The sequence below is a fragment of the Phascolarctos cinereus genome, unplaced genomic scaffold (genome assembly GCF_003287225.1).
Source record: "Phascolarctos cinereus isolate Bilbo 61053 unplaced genomic scaffold, phaCin_HiC Scaffold_726;HRSCAF=1367, whole genome shotgun sequence".
In the NCBI taxonomy this organism is placed as follows: Eukaryota; Metazoa; Chordata; class Mammalia; order Diprotodontia; family Phascolarctidae; genus Phascolarctos; species Phascolarctos cinereus.
In genome coordinates, this window is record NW_027556098.1 from 385310548 (window position 1) to 385329247 (window position 18700).

Below are 18700 nucleotides of genomic sequence, written 5' to 3' on the forward strand. Positions count from 1 at the left end.
TTGGTATTTCGAGACCTTCCTCGCTTATATTTGGAACTTTTTTCTGGAACTTGTTTTTTCTCCACGGTCTCAACTGAGGGAGTTTCTGGTAGATTCTTGTCTAGGTCTACTTCTTTTTTGTCCCGTTTCTGCTCATTTCCTCCTGTCTCTGTCTCCTCTTTGTCTGACTTGGGTTTTGTACTGCTATCATTAATATTGGGCTCTTGGTCTCCCATCTCATTAGCTTCTTCAGGTGGGTCAGCTGCAACATCTACTTTCTGCTCACTTTTTCCTTTTTTCCCCTGCAGTCCAGTGGGAGTTGCCAATTTCTGAGACCTAGGTGATCGCCAGCCTTCGGCAAGTTTGAGAGGCTCCACTGTGTCTTTAGGTTCTGCCTCCTCTGCATCCTGTTCAGCTTTGACAGGTGAAACGTCTTCCTCAGCCCTTCGGCGGGTTTTAGGAGGTCTCCCCCTCCTAGGAGTAGCAGCAAGTAATCCCATCTCCTGGGCTTCTCTCTCCCGTTTTCTGGTTGACCTTGGTTGTTCTACTGGGTCTTTAACAGCAAATGGTTCCTCCTTGTCCCCTGGGTTGGCGTAAACAGACCTCACATTTCTTCTCCGAGTTCGACTGAGTGGCAAACTTGGCTCAATATTTTCAGTCTCTACAGCAGAACTGGGCGATTTAGCAGCATGTCTTGAAATCTTCTCTGCCTCCACCTTTAGCTCAGTGAGTTTCTGTGCTTCTCCACGAGGGGAACCAGACCGCTTGAGTTTCTCCCGGTCAATTCTCTCACTCTTTCTCGTGACTGGCTTCTCTGGGATACTCACTGCAGTTGGCTGCACTGGTGTCTTAGAACGTTTGCTTTTGTTGGACTTTTTATCTTTTGCAACAACTGGTGGTTCCACTTCCAAGTCATTATCAGAACCTGGAGGCTGAACCTCAGGAAGGACCTCAACTTTCTGACTCGTATCACAATTAGTCTTAGCAGCAGGGGCAGGTTTTTCCTCTTTCACTTCACTAGGCTCCTCAGGCTTCTGAACTGGTTTGGAAAGTGGTGAGATTAGTGGGGTACTTTCAGGTTCTGGATCTATACTAATATCTACCTGAGAAGAAAAGGAGGCTCCAGGAGTTGGAGGCTTGGTATCTAAATAAGAAGGATGCTCGGCTGGCAAGTTTTCCTGTGAAACCAAAGGAACGGCAACAATGTCTTTGTTGGTCTCCGATACTGAGGGTGAGTCAATTTTTTCTGGCTGCTCCATAGTGACAGTAGCATGTTCAGGAACACATTTTGGCTCTCCTGTTAGAGAAACCACCTCTACAGTCTGTTCTTCTTTTCCTGAATGCATCTCTACAGTTTTCTCCTTTTCCAATGACAAAGGGCCTGATTCTTGTGATACAGTAGAGCTCAGAGGTGGCCCAACTGCAGAGGGTGATTTCAGTTCTGACTCTTTGTGCTCAGGAACAGATTCCAGTGTCTCAGGTCGGTTTTCTTTGTCCTCTTGTTTCTCAACCTCTTTGGGTTTTTGGTCTTTTTCTTTTTCTTTCTGTTGCATTCTCGTGAGTTCAATAAATCTGCTGTGGAACCAAACTACTGGTTCTTGAATCAAATCAGATGTGCTATTTGACCCATCAGATGATGTCTGCCTCCCATACATCCTACTGGAAAGGAGATCAAGTTCTTCCTCCTTCCTTTCTAGATGCTGCAATCGTTTAGAATCTTGCTCAAAGATGGAGCTATGTAAAAATCGAGAAGCAAATAATTCTTGCCTTTCCTGTTCTTCTTCTTTGTGATCATCTTTTTTATCATCCATCTTCCCTTCTGAATCAGTCCTAATTTTTTTCTTTTTCATGTACCAAGAAGGGATAGGTCTTGGTGCAGAGTCAACCTTTTCCTTATCTTTGTTGTTTCGAAAACTAGCAAATCTAGAGTCCCAATCTAAAAAAGACCAATTTTCTTCCCTAGAAGAAGAGAGAGATTTAGCTCTTTCAAGCAAAGCTTTAGTGTCTGGAGTGATTGTTTTGTCCAGTGCAAAAGAATAAAATTTGTTCCTTTCTAAAGAACCAGACAACCTTTCATCTCTCTCACGTACTTTGTCTTCTCTGTCTCTCAATAAAAAAGACAACCTGGAGTTCTCTAATAATGATGAAGTTTTGGGAGAATGGGATTTCTGTTCCCCATCTTCATCTGAATCAGAAGGGACTTCTCCAGGTTCCAAATCTCTATGTATGGACCGTTTTCGAAGACTCTCTCTCTTAATTATGCTACTTGGAAAGCTAACATCAACTCTGTTGGGCTCTGCTTTCATTTGAGATTCCCACCGATTTGATTCATCTTCAGAATTCAAGCCTGAGAGCTTTATTTTGGCCATGTCTGCCATCTGTTCTTTCTTGCTGGAGTCATAAGGATTAAACTTTAGGGCCTCCTCCCTGACAGTCATAGTGGAATATGACACACCCTTTTCATCTATTTTGGGAGACTCTTTGGTTTCCTTTAGTGGTATTAGCCTAGGGGAATCTACAGTCTCATCCTCCTCATGAAAAGGAAAATGACGGATACTAGGTGAACAAGCAGTCCTTTCTGCATCTTCACTGATCTGGCGGGAACTTCTGTAATTTCTCTCTCTTTTAGTGCCAATTTCAAAATCAAAATGATCTACCTTTTTCTTTTTGCTTGGAGGAGAGTCATCCGTGACATCTTGAGGGGGTTTGCCCACTTCATGAACAAGGCTGCGTCTTTCATATTCATCCACCTCTTTCTTAGGACTGCCAAACTTCTCAGACTTGGCTATTTCCAGCTCCATCTGCTGTTTTCTGCGACTTTGCTCCATCTGTTTTCGGTAACTTTGTGTGTGATCAATATCAATGCCAATTTTTTCTTCATTATCTGCTGACTGTGGTTTCTCTTGGCCAGGTTTGTGTTCTGCCATTTCTTCAGGAATGCCACTCAAGTTTTTCTTAATTTCTTCCTTTTCTGTTCCTTGATCATCTAATGGTTGAGGCTGTTTGTGCTGTGGCTTTATAAGGTTAAATTTTTTGGATAAAATTTCTTGACTTTCCACTGGTTCTTCAACTGTATCTCCTACCCTAGGGTGCAGATCTAGGGTAGGCTTTGACATAATCCCCACAGAAATACTTGCAAGCTCTTGACACTCTTTGGGGCTGGGAGCAGAAATAAGTTTTTCCAGTTTGATTCTCTCCAGTTTTTTAGGTTCTCTTCTAAAAATGTCTTTCCTTACAGGCTTTTTTTCAGGCTCAGAATCCCTCAAAACTGTCACTTCTCTAGCAGATGTCTCAGGCTGCCGTTTAAATACTGCTTTGGCCTCATCTTCATCCAGGTTACTTTTTTTGACTTCCAGTTTTTGCCTATCTGGTTTCAAATTCACCTCAGCAAAACGCCTTTTTCGAGCCTCCAGCTTGTCCTGATCCACAGCACTCATGCCTTCGGTTGCTGAGTCCTTTATGTGCTTCTTGGGTTTCAGCTTTCCCTCCTTATCAGTCACTTCTGGGTGGCTCACCTGGACCTTTTCTTTGGGCACTTTGGATCTGATAATGTCTTTAGTCTGATCACCAGATTTTGCTGCATCACCTTGAAAGAGTTGGAATCTCTGATCCACAAAGGGAGATTTCACAGAGTCATTATCAAGCTTAGTTCTCAACTTCTCTAAAAAAGGCTGTTCAATAACCTTCCCTTCTTTTTCTTTCACTCGAGTCAAGACCACACAGGGCATCAGGTCTAGCCGGTTTCTGGCTGTCCCTTCTTTGTCAGCTTTCTCTTTGCTTTGTTTGTTATTACTCTTCAATTTTTCAGGGCTGGGGTCTCTCTCATTCTCTTGATCTGTTTCGGAAGACTGAGAACCAGGGGAATGAATTTTGGCTTTTCGTCTCTGCTGAAAAGTAGGCTTGTCTTTTTCTGCTCTTTCAGGTTTTTCCTTCCTCACTGGGCGTTTCTCTTTCTCGACTCTCTCTGGATCGAAAGTACGTTCTTTGTCAGGCTTTTCAATCTTTGTATAACGGTCTATGCGAGTTTTTTCAAACTTATCATACCTCGGAGGAGAAACTGAGCTGCAGCTCCCACTCCGATCTGAAGACCTGCTGTAAACCCTCCGCTCAGAATCACTCTGGTGTCTCTCTGATTGAGGAGATGGAACTACAGGGCTTGGGGCCCGCCGAGAATGGGCCGGACTCTGACTCCGCTCAATCGGCCTCCTCTCGTGGTCTCTGTCTCGGTCAGATTCAAAGCGTTCTCGTTCTCTTTCCCGCTCCCTCTGCCTGTAACTGTATTCTCTTATATCTTGTTCGTAAGGATCATTTCGGTAATCCCTGTATTCCCGGGGGTCATCATAATATCGTGGTTCATAATAGTCTCCTTGATAGGGATCCCAATCAGGATAAAATTCTCTCCCTCGGCCTGGATATTCCCTCCGAGGATCTTCAGAATACGACCCTGGAGTTCGAACAGACTCATAATATGTACGATCAGTGGTATATTCGTAGGACCCTCTTCTTTCATCTCTGTCCAAAACAGAACAAAAAAGAGGAGAGGGGGGGAAGTACATTAGTTCTTTCCCTCATTAGTGGAACTTTAAATTACAAAGTTACATCTTTAAAACGTGCTGATGTTTCTCTGCACATAAAATACAATTCAATTTTTTCTACAGTTAGGGCTTTTTCCATTTCATGCCTCCTCTGTTAAAAAATATTCAGAGGTTATCTGTGATGAAAGTCCAAACTTCTTTAACTCAAACTCAAGACCCACTGTAAGAGCGACAACCAAGAATACACTAAAAATGAGTTTACATTAAATAACCAATTACAACATACAACTAGTCGTTCAGTTACATTTTCAGCACAGTCCAATACATACACTGTTTAAAAGTGGACCACTTAAACACAGATATATACAATTTTCTTATGGTCCAAGAGAATGAACACACATCGCAGCTTTTTTAAAAAGGTGGCCTGTCAGCCAAGATTTTGGCAAAAACTATACCTGTACTTTAAGGTCCAACATAAAAGGCCACTTCTTTCTGCACTCCTCCCTCTTGCTGCCCCAAAATGATAAGGGCCTTTGTTTTGAGCCTCCACACATTTCATAAATCTCCTAGCTGAACATTATAGCTACACTGCCGTCTCATTCCTCTTAATTGTCAGTTTCATGAAAGCAAAGGCTGTGTATCTGAACCACTTTCTCTTCCCCTGCCCTGAGCAGAGTAAAGCACATCATAAATGCTAAGCATCTTCTTAGGATGCTCAGATGGTAGTGACAACACGCTTTTCACTGGTTATCTTGGTGATCATCTTTTTTGATATAGTCAAATGGAGCTTTGATATCATCAAGGTGTGCATGCCCTGTAGTGACACAGCTCACAACCAATACATGCCTGCCCATCCCACAGGTTCTAGCTAATCTGCTAGGAGAGAAGGAAACAGTCTTCCCCAAACTCTCCTGACATGGCAAGGATGCCAAGGGGCCACATGAGCACTGCCTGCTGATGATTCCCTATTCTCATCACCTTCCGTGATTGTCTATGTTCCTATTGACCTCCAGAGTCTCAAATCTCCAACTACTAAAGATGTCCTGGGGAACATTCCTAACTAGAAGTCCACTAGGCATCTTAAATTCAACATCTTCAAAGCTAAACTCACTTTCTTCCTCCCCTTCCTTCCTAGGCAATTGCTATCCAGAGCTCAATCATAATACACGCCACAACCTAGGTGTCATCCTCCACAGGTGACACATCTTGTCCTATCTCCCATTATGCTATCTGCTATACGCCCCCTTCTCTCCTCTGACACTGCCACCACCCTGGTGCAGACTCTCATCACATCACACCTGGACTGGCACAGCAGCCTTTTGCTGCTCCATCTCCCTGCCTCAAGTCTCCCTCCATTCTAGTCTGTCCTACACTCAGCTAACAAAGGGATCTTCTTCAAGAGCACAACCAACCGTGTCTCTGCCTCACTCTCAATAAACTCCAGCAGCTTTTTATTTCCTCCAGGATCAAATGTAAAGGCGTGTATGGCTTTTCAGACTCCCTGCTACCTTTCCAGTCTTCTTCCCCTTTCCTCTCCACCCTCCTCCACATACTCTGGGTGTTCCAGCCTCCATCTCCCCACACTCCTTGCCTTCTCACTAGCTGTCCTCCATGGTTCAAACTCCCTCCCTTCTCACATCTGCCTCCTGGTTTTCTTGGATATAGTCAAGCAAGATTTTCCTGGTTCTCCTTAATCTTAGTGTCTTCCCTTTGAGATTATCTCCACTTTATCCTATATATATATAGATATATATATATAGATATATAGATAGATATAGATATATATATATATATATCTATATCTATCTATATATCTATCTATATATCTATATATATATATATATATATAGATATAGATATATGTATGTATGTATGTATTGTTTGCACACAGATGTTTGCAAGCTGTCACCCTCATCTGATTGCAGGAACTGTGGTTTTGCCCATTTATGTGCCCCCAGTGCCAAGCACGTAACAGGCATTCAATAACTGTTTGCTGATTAGATGGCACCCATTGTCTTGATTCCTCAAGCTTCCTATATTTTACATGTTGTATCCTGTTCAAAATTAATATGCATCTCCCCACTCTCCTGAGGGAGGCACATTTTTAATTCCTCAAGAAGACTATATTGTATTCTGTGTCTCATAGAAAGACAAGCTGCTGTGATATAAACTGTTACACAGTAAGGGCATTACAGAGTTGTGAAATTAAGTGGTATGTGAAGTTTATGGAGGAAAAATATCAAGAACAACTTGGTGGCAGAAATGGCATCTGAGCTACACTTGATCAATGAAAACTCTGAATTCAAAGACTTCATAAAACTACTACAGCAGGCGGTGCTTCAACCACTTCCAGACAAATGAGCTAAACAAAGCACCAAAACTCCAGACCTGATTTTAGACTGACAATGTGCATCATCAGAGGATTCTGGGATGGCCAGGCCTCTGAGGAGCTCTGAGAAGTGGCCTGCTTCAAGTCACAAGCAACACAAACCTCGGTTTCTTTGATATCATCAAGGTGCGCGTGCCCTGTAGTGACACAGCTCACAACCAATACATGCCTGCCCATCCTGCAGGTTCTAGCTAATCTGCTAGGAGAGAAGGAAACATGATCATGGAATCATGATTATGGGCTGCAGCTGGTGCTTCTAACACTATCCATAGAAGGGTCTTTGCAGTTGGCAATGAGGGACACTTCTCATATGAAAAAGATTCTGAAATGAACATTAGCCCACTCTCATAACTTAAATATCTTAATGACAAGAGACACTGCGTGTTAAAATTATATTAAGCAGGATGCCATTATCATGTTTGGAGGCCAATGTGAAGAAAAGCAAAAATGGATTCAAAGTTCCCAAAAGTAAGACTGAAGCCAAGTGTGAAAAGACATTTCTCACAACCACCATTTTATCTGAAGAGACACAGGACAGATGTACCTCCTCAAAGAAGTCCAAGATTATCTCTAGGGGACCTAAGTACAGGCATGTTTTGAATTCTAATGAATTGCAATAAAAATCCTTTTGGCAATGCCTGAAGAAGCAAAGTGCTTTATTACACAACAGCCATTATTTCCACTTTTAAATCCAATTGGCTCTTAGAGAATCTGGCAATACCATAACAGAATGTCTTCATTTGGGTCTGATAAACACTAAGTAACTGGGGCAGAGTGCAAAGTTCATCGATAGGAATGCTTGTGAAATGATTCAGAACAGCAAGAGGACAAAAGGCTCTTGCTCTTAATAAACTTTCAAAACCTTTAACCAGGCACAAGCACCATCCCTAGAAAGAAGGGATATGAACACTACTGACAGCTTCGTCAATTTTTAATATGCTACCAACCTAAACTATGTTTTAAGATATAAATTCATATATTCTTTAAAAAGACCTTCTCTAGGGGGTTGCATTAGATCCATAAAATTCTGGACCATCCTGGAGTGGTTTTTAAGGCACCTAAAATGAGATGTTTGAACTACTTTCCCATTAAACCATCAAAGGTGGGTTTCAGACCTGAGAACTATCAATGTTCAGGTCCACCTCTCGGCCTTTTACATCAGCCTGGGGTATTGAGGTAAGGTTAATCTTGAAGCCCTCAGACCTGGGCATGAGCCCTCGCTTTGCCACTAACAGCAACAATAACCACCAACAGGCCATTCTCACCTCTGTGAGCCCAAATCGCTTAATTAAAAAACAAGATAAACTATCTGCACTAGGGACCTCAAAAAGTGATTGGAGGAAAAGTGTCTTATAAACTGCCACATGTTACTTAAGTGTGAAGTTATTATTTATTATTAATTAGGCTCCACTGTCATCCAATAAATATTAAATTGGGGGGACCCTCCTGCACCTAGGGTAAACTCAACTACAAATGGATGAAACCCAAACCAATGAAGAAATTACTATTAAATAGTAATTTCTTACATTGCTCAGAATATGCGTAGCCAAATTTAGGAATAATCAATGGAGCAATGTGGCCAGGTCATTTCATATTATAACTGGGAAGGAAAAAAAAAAAGACAAATAGAATCTGAATATGTGAGTTTGGGGAAGAGGGGAGGCTTGAAGTGTTTATTTAAAAAAAAAAAAACCTTCTCTACAATTTCAGATACTAAAATGAAATACCACTGAATTCAAGTTATGATTAGGTTTTCATGAAATTTGTAAAGCATCTTATATTTGATACATGCCTTCTTTCTGATAACATTTCATAAAAATCTCTGATATCTTGACCTGATTTCTCCATGGAATGATAAAATGCCAACTGACTTTCACGGTTTGCAAAGTCCACCTACAAAATACAAAGAAAAATAAAATCAGATATTGTGAAAGTATCAGATTTCTAGTTATGTAAAACATTATTAAATCCATAGATTCTAATCCTGTATTATACACATAATATTAAATCCTGAAAAATGAGCAAAGATGAAGGGAAAAGGCAATCTGGCTGAACTGAAATCTCTCCCTCAAAACAAGGTCCTGCCCTCAGTGCAAATACTTAAAAGGCATCCCCAGGCAAAATACAAATCGCCCACCTCTGGAAGATTAGGGCCATCATCATAGCATCGTACTTATACCAAGACTCCAGCCTGTCCCCTTTGGTGAAAAATTCCAACTAAATCCACTAATTCCAGTTGTATAAATGTTTGCTAGAGTCTATCTAAAATTCCTCATCACTGTGCCTTCATGTTACCAGGGAGTACCCATCAGTGAATGTCCCAGGCATTATAAAGAAAGACACTTTTACTTAAACGAACAGTTATGAAAATGCATCAACTACTTCAAAACCACCATAAACACCAAGGTTTTAGACAAATACACCAAATAAAAGAATCATACCCAAAGGGGTTACTCATTCTTTAGAAGAGAAGGAAAAAAAAAAGAAGAAAAGAAGATCATTCAGAAGGCTGGACTGACATTCCATGTTCCTGGATTTCTATAGTCCCTACATGCCTGCTCCTCAGCTAACAATGGGTACTAAAACCCAACACTACCAAGCATCCAGGACCTTTGATCAGACAAATGAGAGGATCCCTGAGAAGGCTTCCTGGCTAATACCCTAAAATCCTCAATAAGCCGAGTAATTTAAAAAAAAATCTGAGAAACCTATGGAAAACTCTGGACCTGTGATCTAGGTCCTTAATTAAGCAGTCCCCTAACTGGCAGTTTGCAAAAAAAAAAAAACAAAAACAAAAACAAAAAAACGCCAGGTATCTAAGAAGGGAGGCCGGAGGGCAGGATCTCAATACAATTTTGCTCCTTTCTTTTGAAAGGTCATTCTGCACACCTTAATTTTATTCCCACCGATTTTCCTCCCCTTGGTCTCTTTTACAGCTGCTTGTGCATATTCAATTTCATTGTAGAGAACCAGGGCCATGCCTTTTAAGCGGTCATACACCACCTGTAAAAAACAAAAAAACAAAACAAAAACCAAATAAGCGCCTCAATCCACTGGACTTAAGGTCAGTCCCAACAAAATCCTAACTCATGAGGATACCCTGGAGAAAATAGTTCTTTTTAACTCCAGAAAATTGTCAAGCTTTTCTGATGATGCACAATGAAGTGAAGACAATCACAGGAGCAGGGACTGGTTTTAATGTGGATTTTGTGGCTTGAGGTATATTATGCCTTTATTTTGTTTTTCTGTATTTTACTTTATTTTCCTTGGAGAATGAGTTTATTACTTAAATGCTTTGTTCAGGCTTTCTGGTTTAAAAAAAAAATCAACCTCCTAAATGGGAGAAAAAAAGGTAACAGGAATACTAGTCAAAGAACAAAATTCCAGTCATTTCTGCTTACAGGCAAAGGCTACTGGTATCTCAGAGCAGTTTAAGTTGCCATTCACACTGTGGCTCTGATGAGATGTTGTTCAGACAACAAAAGCTACATTAAAGCAATGTTAAAGTTCTATGTCACACACCCACACAATATGAAAATTTTACTTTTAGAAAGGATTAAAACTTTACACACTAGAATACACAGTTAAGGTTTCCAATTGTATTTGCAAGTGTGTTACACAACTGTAATACTCTAGATGAACCTTTTGTTGTATGAATTTCTCATTTTAAAGCCACAGTTTATTTCAAAAAATGTAATTAAGTCTAATTACACAATTAATGCAAATATATATATATATATATATAAGATCACATAATTATACTGACTAATTTTAAGGCAAAAATGAAATTCTAAACAGCCCTAAGAAATTTTCTATGTACCTACACTACTCTGTTAAATACAAATCAAGTTTTAAAAAAAATTATCTCGGCTGGTTCAAAATATTTGTTTTTCAAAACACTAGCCTACACTGTAAACTAAGAGATTAAAAATACTAGCGCCTACAGCCCAGAAAGAATTTCTGTGCATAAGCTATATAAAAACACACTAGAAACAGGGGTTGAAAGGACAGGATAAAGAAAGGAAAACAGTAAAAATTTCAAACCACACACCAAAGCCTCCCACCTACCTTTACCACAGGCCCGTATCGGCAGAAATGTCGTGTTAAATACTGATCCGTTATGTTTGTAGAAAGCCCATCTAACCACACGCAGTTTGTAGGCATGCTCTTTCCAAAACCCAGCTGAATATAAAAGGCGAAATTTCCATCAGTAAAATTCACAATCTTTCATAGCCAGAATTCTGAGAAAAAAACTACTCTTCTATAGGGATCTGAGCACACCAATTAGCTCCTCAAATGAGAGCAAATCAAGTCAAAACAAAAACAAACAAGTTAAAATACTGAAATCCAACCTGCTCGACCATATACAATACTACCTCATAACATACTGAGAATACAAAGATGATATACAATCAAACTACATTGCTTCAATTTCACAAGCTAACAAAATTACCAAAAGTCACAGCACAGTAAGAATAGATACAGATTTCTTTACCTTGAGTCGATTATTTCCAAGGTATTCCCCATCCATCTTCTTAATAGCTTTACAGACGCTTGTAATGTCACAATATTGAAGGAATGCATATTGGGGAACTCCATTCACTTTCTTAATGTCAATATCCTGAAAAAAGCCAGTCAATAATACTCAATGTCCAGCAAGGACATACATAGGGTCAAGTGTAAACTAGACCTGCATGGAGTTTCTTCCCAAAATTTGGTTCAACATACCCAAGGCAAGCATTTCTTAATTAAAATGTTTATGTCAATGTAACTTTAAATTAATGGACTAGACACTCAAACCACAATGATCTATTTTAAAAAGTCAAGATTTACCCCAACCCTCTTCTCTTCCCCCCACCTGAAAAAAAGAAGTGCTCATGACTACTCAAAGACTTCAACTGAATGCTGCCAGCCTAAGAAAGGCTCAGGTTGACTAATAACCAGGTAAGCAGGGGTCATTTGCAACAACTACCAGGAGTCAGCTCTTCAAGAAAATCACCTTCATCAGAAGTAGCACAGAACCCTAGCCCACAGTGGAAATCACTTTCCTAAGATAGCACAAGTCAATACAGATTTGTGGCAATGGGCTGAGAGGTATAATAATCACACCAGAGTGTCCTTGAATCTGTTTATGATTCAGTCTCATTTTCCATGTCAAATCAACTGGAAAAAGAAAGTTAAATTTCCCCTTCTGAACACGGAAATTCTTGTTAAGTATCAGGCATTTTCAAAACATAGTACTCAGACTAAAAATTACAAAGAAGCCACGTTTTCAAAAAGCACTTCTAAAATGTCCAATCAAAAATTACTTTATTGAAACTTAAGTACCTAAGTTTGTTCTATTCATGGAAGAATTGCATCCTATTATAAATGCGCCTAGCATACTATTTTGCTTGATAAATATAGTACGTAAAACTTTACATCCATGCAGATTATGGCCAGAACAATTCAGATTTACAAAAATATGAATTATTCATAGATATCTCCAGAGTCTTTCCTTGAAATGAGTCCAAAAAGGGCCAACAAGGTGGGGAGATAGCTACTATGTACAATGATAACACACTCTTTCAGTGTGCCCTATAACTGGTTAGAATCAGCAATTTGCCTTATCAAAGGAATAGAGAAGATGCCCTATTCTAACCAGTGGACCAGGCAACCCAGAGATATGGAGCGGGGGAGAGAACCAGATACATGAAGTTACACTGAATTAAATGACAACAACTCGCTCCAAGTTGAAGACAGACAACTATCATTTGAGTGCAGTAAGTTATATGCCAATACTGGAGAAAAAAACATACAAGGTAGAACTCTTCCAAGACAAGGCAACTCAAGGATAAAAACAAAAGGTAAACGAAAACCAATGTTCAAAGGCTGCCTGAAATCCTCCAGTGTGCCCTCAGCCGCAGGTTACGCAGGCCTGCTATATAAATGGATGCTGCATAGTTACTGATAAGCCAGCCTTTTTGCCCAAGACAGGATGACACTCAAAATAGCAGGTCTCATTAAGTCTAATTTTATCAGCTAACACCATTGTAAGACTTAGTATGACTCTGAATCAATGTACTCAGGTGTGCCCATCCTGCTAAGAATTAATAGTTTTTTAAAATGCATAATAATAATAATAATTCCATTTTCAGGATCAGAAAGCATCTTGTGCTTTCAAATAATCCCATAAGACAGCCACACCTATGCCAAAGTCTAGGATTCTTTCCAACTCTAGAATTTTCTGGGCTGTGAAATGATAGCTACATTCATCAAGCAGAAGTGAATTAACAGCATTTTGAGACACAAGCATATTCCACTTATGTAAAAATGTTAATATACAGAAAAAAAATGTGACCTTTTAAACAGAGGAAGAAGGCAGCTATTGTACTGGTCCATCTCCCCAAGTACCAACACCTCTCTCCCCTTTCCTTTATCTCTTCTTCCATTCCCTTTCTTACACCCGATCCCTATAAAACAAGGTAAGGAGCAGCAACATTCTAGTCATATGCAGTGAACACAATCTTGTTTACTGAACACATACGAACATCCCCACGAGATGTTATGTCAGGTATTTATTCACTGGGAAAAGATTTGTTTCCAGGGGCAGCTAGGTGGATAGAGCTCCGGCCTTGGAGTCAGGAGGACCTGAATTCAAATCTGGTCTCAGACATTTGACACTTACTAGCTGTGTGACCCTGGGCAAGTCATTTAACCCCAATTGCCTCACAAAAAAAAATTAGTTCCAAATAATATTCCATATAAAACATATACAAACAGAAAAGAGTCCTTTGCTTAAAATAAGATATCTTTGGGTGACTATTCTCCAAAGCATTAAATGAGAGCATTAACCCAGAAAACAGTCTAAAGCACACTAGTGCACCTAGGACACATTTCCTCTGCAGCCACAACTCTTAAACAAGATGAGACAAAAACAGTCCTTCTCCTGGGTGCTTTTTTTTTTGTTTTTACAGAGAGAAGACGTTCCATGGAGCTCAAAGGTGCAGAGATGCTGCGCTCTCACCACTCAGCACAACCGAAACCAATGCAATGGCTTAACTAATGGCAGCTTTACAGAGGGAACTGCAAGGCCTTTGATACTGAAGTCAATGAGCAGCTTCCCAGGCTATAAAGAGTCATCATCATGACAAACATTAACATGGAATTTGGACTTCCAGCATTGATCATTCACATCCAGATCATCCCATGGGCCAATCTGCATAAAGCCATTTCCTGAAATAACAGAAGTCAGGACTGTCCTCCAGACCTTGTTGACCTTCAACCTCAAAGCACAAAAACCACACTGAAAACATTGAGTAACCTTTGGGAAGAGCCACTCAACAGAATTAAGCATTAAGATCCATGTAGAGAAGTGAGATGTTAATTAAACCAAATTAACTGGATCCCTCAAAAAGTTATATTGTACATGCACTTTGACAGAGGTCAAAAACATTTTGTATTCTAGGAAGTAACATACCACAATTTCTCCAAAGCGCTGAAAGACATTGCGAAGGTCATGGTAGGTGGTGGTCTTTTCTAGGTTGCCAATGAAGAGAGTCCTTGTTGCTTTGGGGTGGAATTCATCTATCCTTTCATCCAGGGGACGAAATTCATTCTCACTTTCTGTTTCTAGAAGGGTGACACGGGGAGAGGGGAAAAAAGGGAAAAAGGGTTTGTTTGTTTGTTTGTTTGTTTTTTTAAAATAAAAGTGTAACAATTGTATGTAGTACATTTAGTTTCTAGGATGAATCTATACCTAGGAAACTAGTAATATAATACATGACAGGCTTATCTAGCAGGCAAATAGGGTATACACACATATACCAATATGCAGCATATGAACGGAGTAGATATATTATATATGTTTATATGTTATGTATGTATATGTATACACACATCCAAGTTCATGTACACAGTCTTGCCTTCCCCTTACCTCTTCTGTAACTCATAGGGGAATCACTATCGACAGATAACTATGGGTGAGGCCTTATTTAAAGGCACCTGCTGAACTTCTAACCTTCCAAAACAGAAATGAATCTCCTTATTGAGCTCGGTTAAATGACAAATCAATCACCACCCTGGTCACTTTTAAACCCCAAATAGTGATCATTTTCTTTCAATCTTAGGCTCCTAACTATTGTGCAGATTCTTTAGAAAAGGGTTCAGGATGCAAGGCAAAAAAACAAAACAAAACAAAACAAAACAAAACAAACAAAAAAAAACATCAATATCTTAAAAAACACCCAGAACTGAAATCAGCTAAAAACTGATTTAGCTTCATTCTTAATTCAACAAAAGATCTTCTTAACTAACACCTTTGATGTTTGCTGCTGTACCAATTAACCTAATGATCTAATACCATGAATGCAGAAATTTGTCAAATATGAAATCATCCTTTGATGTCACATGGTTGAAAATCTTTGCTTGAGGACACTGGTGTTTTACAGAAGGTCTTTGTTAAGTGCAACGTGATGGGGAAGAGAGGGCATAGACAGTCTCCCTGGTTCAATTTCCAATTCAGCGACTAGCGGCCTGGCTCAGGAAAGGGATCTTCTTCTGTCTAGCTATAAATAGGAAACACTTCTTATGCACAACACAACGGTGACTCCACAGCTGCATCACTTTTAGATCTGACCTTTGGCTATTCATAGAAGGAAACAGCATTAACAATTATTAACGTAATTTTTCAATTCAATTCATATTAACTGGTTTTAAAGGAAAACCCTGGTGTAGTCTGACTTTCAATGGACTCCTGGGTTACGGTTCTCAAAGTCCAAGATAAATACATTGCCTCGAGCCTACCAGATTCTCTTCCTTACATTCTAAAAACTGGTATTAAGCATAAAAATAAAAATTCCCACTTGGTGGTACTCAGCAATTTGCAAAGGAAAAAATAACATGGAAATACTCAGAAATTGTACTCTAAGTGAACTTAGCTACTTCACAGCCTTGGGCCTGTATTGTGAGGCCAAAGGAACATAGGGTCTTCCACTAGAGAGATAGAAAGCCAGTTCGCAGATTAAGAATATCCCCCTTTTTCCTTCTTCATAAATCAACCAGCTACCAAACCTTGCCCAGTGAAGAAGCAGGAGAACCTAACAGACCATACACCGGACAGGCCAAGACTTATGACCACAGCTTCGCAAACCACTACAACTGCCCAACTATGCTGCAAAGTAAAGACTGCTGTAGTATAATGCTGAGTGAACACAACACCAAAGCCTCTCTGTGAGTAACTTAAATAACAAAGACATCCTTACTCCAAAGCCCTGGAAGCATCGTCAGATGTTTGGCAAACAAAGGAGAAAATCAACCATCTAGTCCACTGCAACAGCTACTCCCAAGTCACAGCGTCCTACCCAGATATAACTCTCAAGGTTAAGATGAGCTTTGCCCTGGCAAAATACCTCCAAATTAAAATGATCACGGTCAAATATGACTTTCACAAAGAAAACCATTAAGAGGGCTGTACTGTCTTCTTAACAGAAAAAAACAAGCCCGATAGTTAATGAACCATAAACTGTAAGCAGCACCATGCAATGGTTCTTAAATATGTATACGTTGCTTTGAGTAGTCAAATCCGTGTTTTTTTGTTTATCTAAGAAATCCTCTCAGGGCAGCAGAAAAATATTTTCCTCCAGAAAGATGGAAATATTCTAAGATCCTCTGGGAGAGAAGTTATGCCTAAAGCCAGGAGCTGAAGGAGAAAGCCCTGGGAAAGGGAGGAGGAGGAGGAGGAATACCCAAGCCTCTGAACCAAAAAGATCCCAGGAAATAGAAGGGCTATAATCATCTAAGGAGAGTCTGCAAACTGCAGTACACAGGGAAAAAAAGAAAAATCAAATTGTTTGCATAATGCTATGCTGTGTATACAATATTTAAAAGCAGACTTTTGAGGAGGTACCACTATTAATAGAGTCTTGGTCTGAGGGGGTCACCAGTTCTAGATGCCTGCTTCATCATACTGGGATTTATACTGAAAGAACTAAACTCAAGTGATGCCCTAAGACCTCTTCCTGTCTTCACAAGTCAAATGCTTCATGGGTTACAGCCACTGAATCCCTCCAAATCAAAAGAGTTTCCACCCAAAATATTTTTCTCTCATTGCGAGTCCATCCGGATCACGAAAAGTGATCTAACTTCTGCTAGATTTTTGCATAATGGAAAGAACCTGTCCAACCACACTCTCCCTTCAGGTCGATGATCCTTTCTGCATGCTGCCTGCTCCCAGGAGATCATCACACCTCGACCGTCTCGATCAACTCTAGAACTCTGAACAAGCGGCTTTCTTCTCTTAGCAAGCCACTAGCCTGGGACTTTGAATCCTCTAACCATCACAGCCTTCTTCCCTGGGTCCCAGAGGCAGAATCCAGAGGCTTTTCCCCACAAAAAGCTCCTAACTGAACACAAGTGCGTCCACCACCGCCAGCTCTTGCACAACACCCTTGGATCGTGTCGGTAAGGAGAGGGGAGCGCTGTGCGCGGTTAGGAGTAACACCCCTTCCCTGCGTAAACTCGCACGTCATTCACACTGAGGTCAATAGTGTCTACTTTTCTTACCTGGCCCTACCCACGCTGTCACTTCAATCTGCACGCCAAAGAAGAGTTTTCCTTTTGACGCATTCTGTGCTTTTTCCTGGTCCTCTTGCTGGCGAAAGAATACCAGGCCATACCGTTCTTCCGAGGCCCCATGGATCTGCACCGAAGTCACTTTCCCATACTTCTTAAACTCATGGAAAAGGCCATCTTTAAGGCTTGTGTCTAAATCCCCGCCCCAACAGAAACCAGAGTCATTTCTCTTTCTATTGTAACTGAGTAACTCAAAAAGCAAGGAGTCAGCGCGGGCCTCCCCTCTCTCCCTCTCTCTGTATGAGTGCGGGATTCACGTTAGAGATGGCGTGCGCTGGGCTGGCTCTGTCGGCTCCTCCGAGCTAGCGTGCCCTCACTCGCTTCTCGGTCCTAAGCCTGTAGGATGCGTGGCCCGTGAGGGGGCCAGAGTTTTCCTAAAGCCACACCTTACCACAGTTCCCACTGTAATGTACCAAGTGCCCTAGAATCAGTCTCAGTTTCTCAGTAGTTGAAATAGAACGGTTCCCATTTCTGTGGCGATTTAAAGTTTACAAAGCATTTTCCTCACAACAAAACTGAAAAGTAGATAATACACGTATTCTCCCCATTTTTTAGATGAGAAAGCTGAGGCTAAAAAAACGGCGAGCTCAGGGTTGCTTACTTACAGTAACTAAGCATCTGAGCTGGGATGCAAACCAAGGTACACTTCTGACACCAACTCAAAATATTATGGGTAGGGGGAACTGCTTCAGAGAGCTTCATTTCTAGGTGGATCGCTGCACAATTTTAATTGCAGCAACTTAGAAACCAAGAGGTTTGAAGCAGTGCCAGGTAAGATGAATTTGCATTTTCCTCGACAGGTTAAATGCTGCCTCCACTGCGAAGTATCAAATTAAAATAATGTTCACTTTCTCTTGCTCCCCCCAGGTGGGGGGGTGGGGTACGTGAGAGTTACCTGTTGAGCGCACGGGCAGATTCTGAACCTTGATCCCAAAACTTTTTCGGGGCTCGTCCTTCTCCAGCGATGGAGGCAGCTGAGAAGCGGGTGCTGGCACCGCTGTGGACTGAACTGATCGAGCGGGAGACTCATCACTTGAACTACTGCTGGAATCACTGCTGGGAGAGGATGGAAACAGAACTTCAGCCACGTGCCCATCACAATACAGCTCAAGCACCTTTCTCTATCAACTCCACGACATCATCACCCTCTAAAATCATCCCCCCCTCCCCATCCCCTCCACCTCTC

At 40.8% G+C, this 18700-nt stretch overlaps 1 protein-coding gene across 1 annotated transcript in view; it reads right to left on the reverse strand.

Annotated features, from left to right (window-relative positions):
- Positions 1-18700, reverse strand: part of SPEN (spen family transcriptional repressor) — a 76953-nt gene that overhangs the window by 7503 nt on the left and 50750 nt on the right. Inside the window, 8 exon segments of the mRNA XM_020973180.2 lie at positions 2-4491; positions 8696-8796; positions 9793-9906; positions 10972-11085; positions 11399-11524; positions 14363-14514; positions 17446-17646; positions 18410-18570. Coding sequence (XP_020828839.1) covers positions 2-4491; positions 8696-8796; positions 9793-9906; positions 10972-11085; positions 11399-11524; positions 14363-14514; positions 17446-17646; positions 18410-18570 — 5459 coding nt within the window.